Source organism: Oncorhynchus keta, chromosome 23 (genome assembly GCF_023373465.1).
Source record: "Oncorhynchus keta strain PuntledgeMale-10-30-2019 chromosome 23, Oket_V2, whole genome shotgun sequence".
Classification (NCBI taxonomy): domain Eukaryota; kingdom Metazoa; phylum Chordata; class Actinopteri; order Salmoniformes; family Salmonidae; genus Oncorhynchus; species Oncorhynchus keta.
Genome location: NC_068443.1, coordinates 14,613,348 through 14,628,334, shown reverse-complemented (window position 1 = coordinate 14,628,334; position 14,987 = coordinate 14,613,348). Strand labels below are relative to the sequence as shown.

Genomic DNA, 14,987 nt, shown 5'->3' with positions numbered 1-14,987 from the left:
TCTCCAGCGTGCAGACCAGGCTCCTACAAGGCCTCAGCGACCGACGCCTACTGCACAAAATGCCCGCCACATAGCTCCTCCCACCTGGAGAGAGCCTCCGAGTGTGTGTGTGAGAAAGGCTTCCACCGCGCAGAGACGGACCCACGCTCCATGGCTTGCACACGTGAGTAACACACACACACAAGAACACACATGCACACTCACTTTGACACACTTGTAGACAAGCACAAAACATCAGTTGAGTCCATTGTCATTTCGTCTTCTTTGACATAGAGCCTTTTTTGCTTTTAATCAGGGAAAGGCAACCGGAAACATCACCGAATACAAACAGTGTAGCTATTCCCTCCGCAAGGCAATCAAACAAGCTAAGCGTCAGTATAGAGACAGAGTAGAGTCGAAATTCAATGGCTCAGACACGAGAGGTATGAAGCAGGGTCTACAGTCAATCACGGATTACAAAAAGAAAACCAGCCCTGTTGCGGACCAGGATGTCTTGCTCCCAGACAAACTAAACAACTTCTTTTTATTTTTTATTTTTTTATTTTACCTTTATTTAACCAGGCAAGTCAGTTAAGAACATATTCTTATTTTCAATGACGGCCTGGGAACAGTGGGTTAACTGCCTGTTCAGGGGCAGAACGACAGATTTGTACCTTGTCAGCTCGGGGGTTTGAACTCGCAACCTTCCGGTTACTAGTCCAACGCTCTAACCACTAGGCTACGCTGCCGCCCCATTGAGGACAATACAAAGCCACCGACACGGTCCGCTACCAAAACATGCGGACTCTCCTTCACTGCAGCCAACGTGATAAAATATTTAAACATGTTAAAACCCTCGCAAGGCTGCCGGCCCAGATGGCATCCCAAGCCGCGTCCTCAGAGCCCTGCGCATACCGGCTGGCTGGTGTGTTTACGGACATATTCAATCAATCCTTATCCCAGTCTACTGTTCCCACATGCTTCCGTCATCATGAAGTGCTTTGAGAGATTAGTCAAGGACCATATCACCTCCACCCTACCTGACACCTTAGACCCACTCCAATGTGCTTACCGCCCCAATAGGTCCACAGACGACCCAATCACAATCACACTGCACACTGCCCTTACCCATCTGGACAAGAGGAATACCTATGTAAGAATGCTGTTCATCGACTACAGCTCAACATTTAACACCATAGTACCCTGTAATCTTGTCATTAACCTCGAGACCCTAGGTCTCGACCTGTACAACCGGGTCCTGAACTTCCTGGTGAGGGTCGGATACAACATCTCCACCCCGCTGATCCTCAACACTGGGGCCCCACAAGGGTGCATTCTCAGCCCTCTCCTGTACTTCCTGTTCACCCATGACTGCATGGCCATGCACTCCTCCAACTCAATCATCAAGTTTGCAGACGACACTACAGTGGTAGGCTTGATTACAAACAACGACAAGACGGCCTACAGGGAGGAGGTGAGGGCCCTTGGAGTGTGGTGTCAGGAAAATAACCTCAAACTCAATGTCAACATAACAAAGGAGATGATCATGGACTTCAGGAAACAGCAGAGGGGGCGGCCCGATATCCACATCGACGGGACGGTAGTGGAGAAGGTGGAAAGTTTTAAGTTCCTCGGCGTACACATCACAGACAAACTGAAATGGTCCACCCACACAGACAAAGAGGTGAAGATTGCGCCGCAACGCTTCTTCAACCTCAGGAGGCTGAAGAACTTTGGCTTGTCACCAAAAACACAAACTTTTGCAGATGCACAATCGAGAGCATCCTTTCAGGCTGTATCACCACCTGGTACGGCAACTGCTCCGCCCACAACCGTAAGGCTCTCCAGATGGTAGTGAGGTCTGCACAACGCATCACCGGATCACCGGGGGCACACTACCTGCCCTCCAGGGCACCTACACCACCCGATATTATAGGAAGGCCAAAAAGATCATAAAGGACAACAACCACCTGAGCCACTGCCTGCGATGTCAGTACAGTTGCATCAAAGCTGGGACCGAGAGACTGAAAGACATCTTCTATCTCAAGGCCATCAGACTGTTAAAATTTGTTATGACTGGGGGGCAGTATTGAGAAGCTTGGATGAATAAGTTGCCCAAAGTAAATGGCCTGCTCCTCAGTCTCAGTTGCTAATATATGCATATTATTTTTACTATCGGATAGTTCTAAAACTGTTTGAATGATGTCTGTGAGTATAACATAACTCATATTGGAGGCAAAATCCTGAGGATAAATCAAAACAGGAAGTGAGAAATCTGAGCTTGGTATGTATTCAACACAGTTCCCAATGAAATCCCCTTGATATATTAATGATGTTGCACTTCCTAGGGGTTCCACTAGATGTCACCCATCTATAGAAATTTTAATGAGACTTCTACTGTGTTGTGGAACTGAATGAGAGCAGAATCTATCAGGTGACTGGCAGTCAGCCATTTTCTGATCACGCTCATTCCTCATGGTATCCACTTGCGTTCCATTGCTCATCAAGACACAAAAGAATACTCCGGTTCGAACTTTATTGAAGCTATATGTTAATAAATCTTGTTAGGGATGTGGTCCCGTGGTGGGAACATCAATCAGCGGAAATGTTCAAGAGCACCACCTATAGAGGTTGATAAAACTCAAACTTTCATTAAAATGGACATACAATGTACTGAATTAAAGCTACACTCGTTGTGAATCTATCCACCTAGTCAGATTTGTAAAATGCTTTTCGGCGAAAGCATGAGAAGCTATTATCTGATACCATGCACCCTCAAAATACTGCAACGTCACCTAACACGACAGATTTTGCGTTAGCCGGCGCAAACCAAAACGCAGAAATAAAATATAAAACATTCATTACCTTTGACGAGCTTCTTTCTTGGCACTCCTAGATGTCCCATAAACATCATTCAGGGTCTTTTTTCGATTAAATCGGTCCATATATAGCCTAGATATCGATCTAAGAATACTGTGTGAACAACGGAAAAAAATTGCTTTTTCTAACGTAACGTCATTTTTTTTTATTAAAAAAGTTGACGATAAACTTTCACAAAACACTTCGAAATACTTTTGTAATGCAACTTTAGGTATTAGTACACGTTAATAACCGATAAAATTCATCAGGAGGCGATGTAAATTCTATAGATGTCCGTCTCGAAAAAATGTCTTGGAGAGAGCTCGACCAAAACATCCGGTCGGAGACCGGAGGGAATCGGTTCCCTTGATTCGGTTTGACCAAGAATCAAAGCTGAATCAAATGACAAGACTCTAGACAACGTGTGGAAGCTGTAGGCACTGCAAACTCGGCCTAATTTAATTCGGTTCACTTTGAACAATTCCTTGAAGTCGCGCATGGATATTTATTTCCATTTTCAGTGATCAGATTTTCATGCACTTTTCGATGAAATGCACGTTCTGTTATAGTCACAGCCGTGATTTAACCAGTTTTAGAAACGTCTGAGTGTTTTCTATCCACACATACTAATCATATGCATATACTATATTTCTGGCATGAATAGCAGTGCGCTGAAATGTTGCGCAATTTTTAACAAAAAGCTGCGAAAAGCTGCTTAAATTCTCGACTTCCCTAACATTTTCTTTATTTAAATCAAAATGACACCAAACAAAACAATAAACACTACAAACACCAACCGTGAAGCTCAAAAGCAAAGTGCTCTAAACAGAGTCAACTTCCCACAAACACAGGTGGGAAAAAGGGTACCTAAGTATGGTTCCCAATCAGAGACAACGACAGACAGCTGTCCCTGATTGAGAACCATACCCGGCCAAACACAAAGAAATAGAAAACATAGAACACAAAACATAGAATGCCCACCCCAACTCACGCCCTGACCAAACCAAAATAGAGACATAAAAAGGATCTCTAATGTCAGGGCGTGACACTTTAGCCATGTCTGCATGTTTTTTGTGAAAGTGTGATAGGTGGTGCAGTGTGTCTGATGGCAGTGTATTCCAAACATAGGAAGCTCTCACAGAGAAAGCAGATTGACTAAATGTGCTTATCCTTAAGGGAACTATACAGTCACCTCTCATGGCAGACCTTGTGGATCTGATGCTATATGTTTGATTTTTCTTTTTAACAAAAGTACTGAGTGGAAAGGCCATTTAAGTCAGGCCTTTTAAGATCTTGAATACAAGACATGCGTTGGGGTATTGCACAAGATTTTCCCAACTCAGGAGCTCATGCTTTCTGAGGATGTAACAGTGATGATGGCTTTTGGGCTTCCTATCAAGCACTTTGAGAGCCTGTTTGTAGACAGACTGAATGGGTTTTAACATTGTACAGCAAGCTTGGGCCCAACTAGTCAAGCAGTATGTTAAGTGGAGGAGTATCATAGATTTGAAGTACAGTTTTGCTACCTCTATATTCAAAACAATTTTGTATAAACTGGAAATTAGCTAGGTCTGAATTACCTTTTTCACATAAAGAGAGGTTAGAATCAAGTATGATGCCAAGGTACTTAAAATCAGATACCACCTGGAGATTCTCCCCTGACATATAGACATCTGGCTCAGTAGCATCTGAAGCCCTCTTTGTGAAGAACATGCAGACAGTTTTTTTCCACATTGAGATGCAAACATGAGTCACTGAGCCACTTTGTAACCTGGACCATTGCAGTAGTGAGTTCTTGTGTAGCTTGTTGTTTGCTCTCTGCATGCTCATATTTCACTGTATCATCTGCATAGATTTGAACTTGAGACCCAGTACAGACAGAAGGCAGATCATTAATGTACAGGCTGATCAGGAGGGACCCCAGTATTGACCCTTGGGGCACGCCCGCATCATAGCTTTGAGTGCTTACATATGCTTCTCATATGCTTACAATGATGTTTTGATTCTTGCTTGAAACAGTCACTAAGATTATATTTGGTTGTGATCTTTGCAAAATAACAATTTTGGATGGAGCAGTTGTTAGCTGAATGCTAACACTCATTGATCAAAAGCCATCAAAGAGCCTTTTTACTGGTTGAGGTTTAAGTGTTTTTTTATATATATAATGCAGCTGATTTTCAACGATGACACAAACATTATATTAAGCAGGACAGTCATACGAGCCTTAAAATCTAATTATAATCCAAAGTAGTGTGAAATGCACTCACAAGCAACGTGCAAATAGAGGCTTTTTTGCTGGCGTTCTGTAAGAACTCCCCTTATTCTGCCACCAACTTGTGTGCATCGCCCTTGTACGTCAATTTTATTTGTACTTATTTAATTAACCTTTATTTAACTAGGCAAGTCAGTTAAGAACAAATTCTTATTTACAATGATAACCCCAGCCAAACCCGGACGACACTTGGCCAATTGTGCGCCGCAATATGGGACTACCAATCATGGCCAGTTGTGATACAGCCTGACTCTATCAGATGACACTGATACCATGATTCATTGATACTCTCTGATACTTAGTGATGCTCCTGTATAGGGTCTGTTTCTAAATCTGTCTGTCTGAGTCTACCGGAGATACTGGGCATCGATGGGCACCAACCACAAACCACATCCTGATGCATCTCCTACAGAGAGAGAGCAAGAGAGAGAGAGGGGGGAGAGGGAGAGAGAGAGGAGAAGAAGAGAGAGAGAGAGAGGAGAAGAAAAGAGAGAGGGGAGAAGAAGAGGGAGAGAGAAGAGAGAGGCGGATGGAGGGAGAGAGAAAGGATTATAGAGGGGGTAGAGGGAGAGGGGATTGTAGAGGGGGGTAGAGAGAGGATTGTAGAGGGGGTAAAGAGAGAGAGGATTGTAGAGCGGGGTAGAGAGAGAGAGGATTGTAGAGGGGGTAGAGAGAGAGGAATGTAGAAGGGGGTAGTGAGAGAGAGGATTGTAGAGGGGGTAGAGAGAGAGAGGATTGTAGAGGGGGGTAGAGAGAGAGAGGATTGTAGAGGGGGGTAGAGAGAGAGAGGATTGTAGAGGGGGTAGAGAGAGAGCGGATTGTAGAGGGAGTAGAGAGAGAGGATTGTAGAGGGGTAGAGAGAGAGCGGATTGTAGAGGGGGGTAGAGAGAGAGAGGATTGTAGAGGGGGTAGAGAGAGAGAGGATTGTAGAGGGGGTAGAGAGAGAGTGGATTGTAGAGGGGGTAGAGAGAGAGAGGAATGTAGAGGGGGGTAGAGAGAGAGAGGATTATAGAGGGGGGTAGAGAGAGAGAGGATTGTAGAGGGGTAGAGAGAGAGAGGATTATAGAGGGGGGTAGAGAGAGAGAGGATTGTAGAGGGGGGTAGAGAGAGAGCGGATTATAGAGGGGGGTAGAGAGAGAGAGGATTATAGAGGGGGTAGAGAGAGAGAGGATTGTAGAGGGGGGTAGAGAGAGAGCGGAAGAGATTATGAGGCACACACAAGTACACCTAGTCAATCCCAGATCAATCACATTCATCGTTGCAGCAGGTGTGATGTGACAGGGGATATCAGCTGGAAATGAGAAACGACTTCTGCAGATGTCACCTGTCCTCGCCACACACACACGCACGCACACGCACACACACACACACACACACACACACACACACACACACACACACACACACACACACACACACACACACACACACACACACACACACACACACACACACACACACACACCATCACACACACCATCACACACACACACACACACACACACACACACACACACACACACACACACACACACACACACACACACACACACACACACACACACACACACACACACACACACACACACACACACACCATCACACACCATCACACACCAGCGCATACACAGGTACATATGCCTGTCGCTCAGTCGATCTTCTGTCTCTCCATTACTGTCTTTCTACATGCTATAATCTCTCTGTCTCTCCATCACTCTCTTTCTACATGCTATAATCTCTCTGTCTCTCCATCACTCTCTTTCTACATGCTATAATCTCTCTGTCTCTCCATCACTCTCTTTCTACATGCTATAATCTCTCTGTCTCTCCACATTCTCTTTCTACATGCTATAATCTCTCTGTCTCTCCATCACTCTCTTTCTACATGCTATAATCTCTCTGTCTCTCCATCACTCTCTTTCTACATGCTATAATCTCTCTGTCTCTCCATCACTCTCTTTCTACATGCTATAATCTCTCTGCCTCTCTCTCTCTCTGAGAAGGAGGTGATGAGATGAGCTTGTTTGGGTGGATTGAAAGGTGAGGACAGGTTAGGATGTGGGAGAGGAGAGGTGTTGAAAGAGTTGAAAAGGGGGAGAAATAGGGGTGAGAGAGGAGTGTAAGGGAGAGGAGGAAAGGGGAGATGAGAGGATGTGAAGGGGAAGGGAGAGAGAGCGAGAGAGAGGGGAGAGGAGAGGATGCGACGGGGAAGGGAGAGGAGGATAGGGGAGAGAGGAGAGAATGTGAGGGGGAAGGGAGAAAGAAAGAGGAGAGGATTTGAGGGGGAAGGGAGAGATACAGGGGAGAGGGGGAAGGGAGAGGAGGATAGGGGAGAGAGGAGAGGATTTGAGGGGGAAGGGAGAGAGAGAGAGAGAGAGAAAGAAAGAGAGAGAGAGGAGAGGATGTGAGGGGGAAGGGAGAGGACGACAGAGAAAGGGGCATACATTAGACTGCCTGTCACACATCATCTGCTGTCATCAGATAGGCAGCCTCTATTTCCCCCTGGCCCTAACCTGCTGCCCATTACAGAGGCCTGCCACTGGGCAGCCTGATCAGGAAAGGCCCAGGCTTTACAGGCCCCCTGGGCCTCACTACTCCTCTTGCTGTTGATGAGATGTCATCAGCTCAGAGCCTGAACCACCATTTATCATCCCAGCACCCACGAAGACACATATGCATATACGCATGCACACACATGCACACGCATACACACATATACACACCATAGACGCAAACCATAGACACACACCATAGACACACACACACTCACCGCCTCGCCCCTCTCTCCTCCTCAGGTCCCTGTTCTGCTCCAGAGAACCCCATCTCCACTGTCAACGAGACGTGTGTCACACTAGAATGGAGTCCCCCTCTTGACATGGGAGGCCGAGGCGACATCACCTACAGCCTCCACTGCAGGAAGTGCTCCGGCGACCGCAGGAAGTGCACGCCCTGTGGTAACGGCGTACATTTTGTGCCGAGGCAGTTTGGTCTCTCTGTGACTATGGTGATGGTCACTGACCTGCAGCCACACAGCAATTACAGCTTCACCATTGAGAGCCTGAATGGAGTTTCTGACCTGAGTCCTACACCCAGAGGAGCTGTGATAGTTAATGTCACCACCAGCCAGACAGGTAGGAACTCACAGCCATACATATATGCATAGGCTCGCATATAGACACACACACGTTACAGCTTCAGTGTTGAAGCAGTCAATGCCACTCCGTAATGTTCACTGGACTACTGTCTAACACACACACATGAGCCCAAGCCCTTCAACCAGGGCTCATGACTATGCATCAGGCTTATCAGACTCTGCTGAAGACTCTCAATTACTACTTGTTTCCATTTGCTGCTCATTGGATCCAGCCACATATATGGAATGAGTGTGTGTGTGTGTGTGTGTGTGTGTGTGTGTGTGTGTGTGTGTGTGTGTGTGTGTGTGTGTGTGTGTGTGTGTGTGTGTGTGTGTGTGTGTGTGTGGGAAAGGTTGAGGGGGATGTGGAGTGTGAATGTAAGTAATGGGGTCCGTGTAGGGGATGTGTCAGTAAGGGGTGAGAGGAGATGATTGGGAGAGGAGGTGAGGGGTGATGAGAGGAGGATAGGAGTGTGAGAGGAGGTGAGGAGTGGGGGAGGAGGTGAGTGGGAGAGGAGGTGAGTGGGAGAGGAGGTAAGGGGTGATGAGAAGATGTGAGGAGGAGTGGGAGAGGAGTAGAAGAGGAGGTGAGGGGTAATGATAAGATGTGAAGGGCAATCAGAAGAGGAGAGGAGTAGAAGAGGAGGAGAGGGGCAATGAGAGGAGGAGAGGAGTGGGAGAGGAGGTGAGGGGGGTGATGAGAGGAGTGGGAGAGGAGGAGAGGAGTGGGAGAGGAGGTGAGGGGTGATGAGAGAAGGAGAGGATTGGGAGAGGAGGTGAGGGGTGATGAGAAGATGTGAGGGGTGATGAGAGGAGGAGTGGGAGAGGAGAGGAGTAGGAGAGGAGGTGAGGGGTGATGAGAGGAGGAGACAAGGAGAGGAGGAGAAGAGTGGAAGAGGAGGAGAGGGGCAATGAGAGGAGGAGAGGAGTGGGAGAGGAGGTGAGGGGTGATGAGAGAAGGAGAGGAGTGGGAGAGGAGGAGAGGGGCAATGAGAGGAGGAGAGGAGTGGGAGAGGAGGTGAGGGGTGATGAGAGAAGGAGCGGAGGAGAGGGGCGAGGAGAGGAGTGGGAGATGAGGTGAGGGATGATGAGAGGATGAGAGAAGGAGAGGTGTAGAAGAGGGGGTGAGGGGTGATGAGAGGTTTGGGAGAGGAGGTGAGGGGGAATGAGAGGAGGAGAGGATTGGGAGTGGAGGAGAGGTGGAATGAGAGGAGAGAAAGAGAGGAATGGGAGATGAGGTGAGGGGGAATGAGAGGAGGAGAGGATTGGGAGTGGAGGAGAGGAGTGGGAGAGGGAGAGGAGGTGAGGTGAGGGGTGATGAGAGAAGGAGAAGAGTGGTAGAGGACGAGAGGAGTGGGAGGTAAGGATGGGGGAGGAGGTGAGGAGCGAGGAGAGGATTGGGAGAGGAGGAGAAGAGTAGGATCGGAGGTGAGGAGTGGGAGAGGAGGTGAGGGGAGAGGAGAAGAGGATTGGGAGAGGAGGAGAGGAGTGGGAGAGGAGGAGAGGAGTGGGAGAGGAGGAGAGGAGAGGAGGAGAGGATTGGGAGAGGAGGAGAGGAGAGGAGTGGGAGAGGAGGAGAGGAGAGGAGTGGGAGAGGAGGAGAGGAGAGGAGGAGAGGAGAGGAGTGGGAGTAAAGGAGAGGGGCGATGAGAGGAGGAGAGGAGGAGATGAGAGAGGAGGATTGGGAGAGGAGGAGAGGAGAGAAAGGAGGAATGGGAGGAGAGGAGGAGAGGGAGGAGGAGAGAGGGAGTGGGGAGAGAGAGGAGAGGAGAGGGAGGGGTGTGGGAGAGGAGGAGAGGAGTGGGAGAGGAGGGGAGGGGGAGGAAAGGAGAGGGGCGATGAGAGGAGGAGAGGAGAGGAGTGGGAGGAGAGAGGAGGGAGGGGAGAGGAGAGGAGAGGGAGTGGGAGAGGAGGGAGAGGAGGAGGGAGGAGAGGAGAGGAGTGGGAGTAAAGGAGAGGGGCGATGAGAGGAGGAGAGGAGAGGAGTGGGAGAGGGAGGAGAGGGGGGAGAGAGAGGGAGGAGGAGGAGAGGAGGAGAGGAGAGGAGTGGGGAGTAAAGGAGAGGGGCGATGAGAGGAGGGAGGAGAGGAGTGGGAGAGGAGGAGAGGAGAGGAGGGAGAGGAGTGGGGAGGAGGAGAGGGAGGAGAGAGGAGAGGAGTGGGAGTAAAGGAGAGGGGCGATGAGAGGAGGAGGAGAGGAGAGGAGAAGATGAGAGGAGGAGAGGAGAGGGGAGAGGAGAGGAGTGGGAGTAAAGGAGAGGAGGAGGAGGAGAGGAGAGGAGTGGGAGTGGGAGGAGGGAGGAGAGGAGAGGAGGAAGGAGAGGGGGGATAAAGGAGAGGAGGAGAGGAGGAGAGGAGAGGAGATGAGAGGAGGAGGAGGAGGAGAGGGAGGAGGAGGAGAGTGGGAGAGGGAGTGGGAGTGGGAAAGGAGAGAGGGGCGATGAGAGGAGGAGAGGAGAGGAGGAGGTGAGAGGAGAGGAGGAGAGGAGAGGAGTGGGAGTAAAGGAGAGGGGCGATGAGAGGAGGAGAGGACATTTAACCTCGTTAACAGTTCCACGTCTCCCCTGCTGTCACACACTGCTCATCTCAACATGTCACACACACACACACACACAAACACATTCCTACCTGTGTCCACCGAGCACTCTGTGATGAGGGGGTGAAAGTGAAGAGATAGCGATGTATACCACGGAACCCCTCAGAGACACCCATCGGCTTACTCAGCACACACACACATGAACACACACGCACGTACAGATACAGACACACAAAGTCATTACATACACATGTGCACATACAGTATGTGACCCCCTCTTTGTTCTTTCATTAGCTAAGTTCTACACTCTGCATAGAACTGTCATTATAGCACAGTGGTAATCAATCTATAAATCTCTCTTCCTCACTCTCTTCCTCCCCTGCTGTCTCTCTCTTCCCTCGTTATTCCTTTCTAATTCCTCCCCCACAGTCTCTCTCCTTTTCTCCTGGTAGTCTTTCTTCCTTTCTCTCCCCCTAAATTCCACTCCCCCCTTCAATCTCTCTCTCTCTCTCTCTCTCTCTCTCTCTCTCTCTCTCTCTCTCTCTCTCTCTCTCTCTCTCTCTCTCTCTCTCTCTCTCTCTCTCTCTCTCTATAGTGAGTGTGGTTAACCTATATATCTGTCTGTAACTCTTTCTGTCTGTTTCTCTCTCTCTGTAGTGAGTGTGGTTAACCTATATCTCTGTCTGTCTGTCTGTCTGTATGTCTGTCTGTCTGTCTGTCTGTCTGTCTGTCTGTCTGTCTGTCTGTCTGTCTGTCTGTCTGTCTGTCTGTCTGTCTGTCTGTCTGTCTGTCTGTCTGTCTGTCTATTTCTCTCTGTAGTGAGTGTGGTCCTGAAGGAGAGGAGGAGTAAGGACAGTATCACTCTGGCGTGGCAGGGCCCTGACAGACCCAATGGAGCCATAGTGGAGTATGAAGTCATTTATTATGAGAAGGTGAGTCACATACACACCTCCATTTCTCTCTCCTTCTCTTCTCTTCTCCTCCCATCTCATCCCTCTCTTCTCTTCTTACTTAATGTCACACTCAGACCTGAAAATCCCAGTGTGGACTCTCTAGCCAGTGTTTAATGGATCTGATAAGCACAGGAGTGCACTTGATTTAGCTCACTCTGCACATTGAATGGCCCCGAAAGGGAAGTGTATGTCCACCAAGTGCAGCCAAGTGCAGCAGGCAGGCTAAATAAAACAGGAACGTGAATGAAGAGAAGGAGAGAAGAGAGGAGTGGGAAGTGTGTGTGTGTCTGTGTGTCTTTGTGTGCGTGAGAGTGTGAGAGTGTGTGTGTGTGTGTGTGTGTGTGTGTGTGTGTGTGTGTGTGTGTGTGTGTGTGTGTGTGTGTGTGTGTGTGTGTGTGTGTGTGTGTGTGTGTGTGTGTGTGTGTGTGTGTGTGTGTGTTATTGGCAGGGATCAGTGGTAATATTCCACATTAACAGTGTTAATCAGTGTAGTGGAGCTCCTCTCATTAGAGAAGGTATCATAGGCACTGCAAGGAGGTTTCTCACTGACACACACGCTCACTTAACATCTCTCTCTCTCTCTCTCTCCATCTATTTATTTCCATCTTTCTCTCTCTCTTCCTCTCCCATTAGAACCAGAGAGAGCAGAACTACACAGTCCTAAAGACCAGGTCCAATGTGATGACTGTAGACGGTCTAAAGCCTGGTACTACATATGTGTTCCGTGTCCGAGCTAGAACCGACGGGGGATACGGCAACTATGGAGGAGAGATAGAACTGGAGACCAGCCACGAAGGTCTCTTCCTCTTCCTCTCTCTCTGCTGTGTCTTTTTATTTATCTCTGTCTCCACCTATCATCCTCTTCTGGACTCTCTTCATCTTCCTTCTCTCCTCTCTTCTTTTACCTCTGCAATATCTCACCTCTACCTCTTCACCTCCATTAGGGCAGTCCTAGGGCTGGCGATATGGACAAAATATCGTAGCGAAATATTTGTCTTATTTTTTACTGTATTTGATGGTTTCTGAATGAAACAAGTTTCTAAATACAGTACCAGTTAAACGTTTTAGAACACCTACTCATTCAAGGGTATTTCTTTATTTTTACTATTCTCTCCATTGTAGAATAATTGTGAAGACATCACAAATATGAAATAACACATATGGAATCATGTAGTAACCAAAAAAGTGTTAAACAAATCAAAATATTTTTTAGATTTGAGCTTTTTCAAAGTAGCCACCATTTGCCTTGATAGCTTACACAGCCTGGAGGTGTGTTGGGTCATTGTCCTGTTGAAAAACTAATAATAATCCCACTAAGCACAAACCAGATGTGATGGCGTATCACTGCAGAATGCTGTGGTAGCCATGCTGGTTAAGTGTGCCTTGAATTCTAAATAAATCACAGACAGTGTCACCAGCAAAGCACCATCACACCTCCCCTTCCATGCTTCACGGTGGGAACCACACAAGAGGAGATCATCCGTTCACATACTCTGTGTCTCACAAAAACACTAATGTTGGAACCAAAAATCTCAAATTTGGACTCATCAGACTAAACAACATACAGTGCCTTGCGAAAGTATTCGCCCCCCTTGAACTTTGCAACCTTTTGCCACATTTCAGGCTTCAAACATAAAGATATGAAACTGTATTTTTTTAAGAATCAACAACAAGTGGGACACAATCATGAAGTGGACATTTATTGGATATTTCAAACTTTTTTAACAAATCAAAAACTGAAAAATTGGGCGCGCAAAATTATTCTTATTATGTTTGAAGCCTGAAATGTGGCAAAAGGTCGCAAAGTTCAAGGGGGCCGAATACTTTCGCAAGGCACTGTATTTCCACCAGTCTAATGTCCATTGCTCATGTTTCTTGGTCCAAGCAAGTCTCTTCTTATTATTGGTGTCCTTTAGTGGTGGTTTCTTTGCAGTAATTTGACCATGAAGGCCTGATTCACACGGTCTCCTCTGAACAGTTGATGTTGAGATGTGTCTGTTACTTGAACTCTGTGAAGCATTTATTTGAGCTGCAATTTTTGAGGCTGGTAACTCTAATGAACGTGTCCTCTGCAACAGAGGTAACTCTGGGTCTTCCTTTCCTGTAGCGGTCCTCATGAGAGCCAGTTTCATCATAGCGCTTCATGGTTTTTTCAAAGTTCTTGAAATGTTCCAGTTTGACTGACGTTCATGTCTTAAAGTAATAATGGACTGTTGGAGCTGTTCTTGTCACAATATGGACATGGTCTTTTACCAAATAGGGATGTCTTCTGTATACTATCCCTACCTTGTCACATCACAACTGATTGACTCAAAGACATTAAAAAGGAAAGAAATTCTACACATTTACGCTGCTGGGGCAATTGTAAATAAGAATATGTTCTTAACTGACTTGCCTAGTTAAATACAGGAAATATAAAATAAAAAACAAGGCACAGTTGTTAATTAACTGAATGGCATTCCAGGTGACTACCTCGTGAAGCTGGTTGAGAGAATGCCAAGAGTGTGCAAAGCTGTCATGTAGGCAAAGGATAGTTACTTTGAAGAATCTAAAATCAAAAATATATTTTGATTTGTTTGCACTTTTTTTGGTTACTACATGATTCCATATGTGTTATTTCATGGTTTTGATGTCTTCACTATTATTCTACAATGTAGAAAATAGTAAAAATAAAGGCAAATCCTTGAATGAGTAGGTGTGTCCAAACTTTTGACTTGGCCCAAGCGTTTTAACGGTCTTTCTCCATTCTGATTGTTTTATAGCAAACCAAACTAGAACAAAGATGACAGTAAAGTTGTCCAATTTATATAACTTTTCATTTATTTAGCAGTGCACAAAAATATCTTTCTATACGGTATTGTAAATATCCATACCGGTATGCCTTAACGACATACCTTAAAAGAGGATATATCTCCCAGCTCTGCTTACTCCTCCCTTTTTCTACTGTCTTTCAGTCTCATATGGGAAGGACATGAAAATCCAGCTCATGACATTGCCTCAAATTCAACTAGGGCTGTGACGATTATGGAATTTTGGGTAATAATTAATTGTCATGCAATTAATGACGGTTTTTAAATTGTAATTTTTGTTGAACTTCTTTTGTTGTTGCTGTGGTCGCAACAAGATCTAATTGTTTTCCTTAGAAATTCTAAGTATTTACGATGATCTATTTTTGACACTGTATTACCACGTGGTCACAGGGTTAATTCCGTGTGGTTGCAGGGTTAAAACCGAGTGGTTAAGGTTTTGGCTACGG

At 46.7% G+C, this 14,987-nt stretch overlaps 1 protein-coding gene across 7 annotated transcripts in view; it reads left to right on the top strand.

Moving 5' to 3' along the window:
• Window positions 1-14,987, top strand: part of LOC118372431 (ephrin type-A receptor 3-like) — a 230,768-nt gene that overhangs the window by 113,862 nt on the left and 101,919 nt on the right. For all 7 annotated transcript variants that reach the window (XR_008077269.1, XR_008077267.1, XR_008077268.1 and 4 more), the window contains exons 6-9: window positions 8-163; window positions 7,906-8,241; window positions 11,598-11,710; window positions 12,365-12,527. Coding sequence is in view for 4 of the 7 variants with exons in the window: in XM_052476502.1 (XP_052332462.1) it covers window positions 8-163; window positions 7,906-8,241; window positions 11,598-11,710; window positions 12,365-12,527 (768 nt within the window). In the remaining 3 variants the exon portion in view is untranslated. The remainder of the gene's footprint in view (window positions 1-7; window positions 164-7,905; window positions 8,242-11,597; window positions 11,711-12,364; window positions 12,528-14,987) is intronic.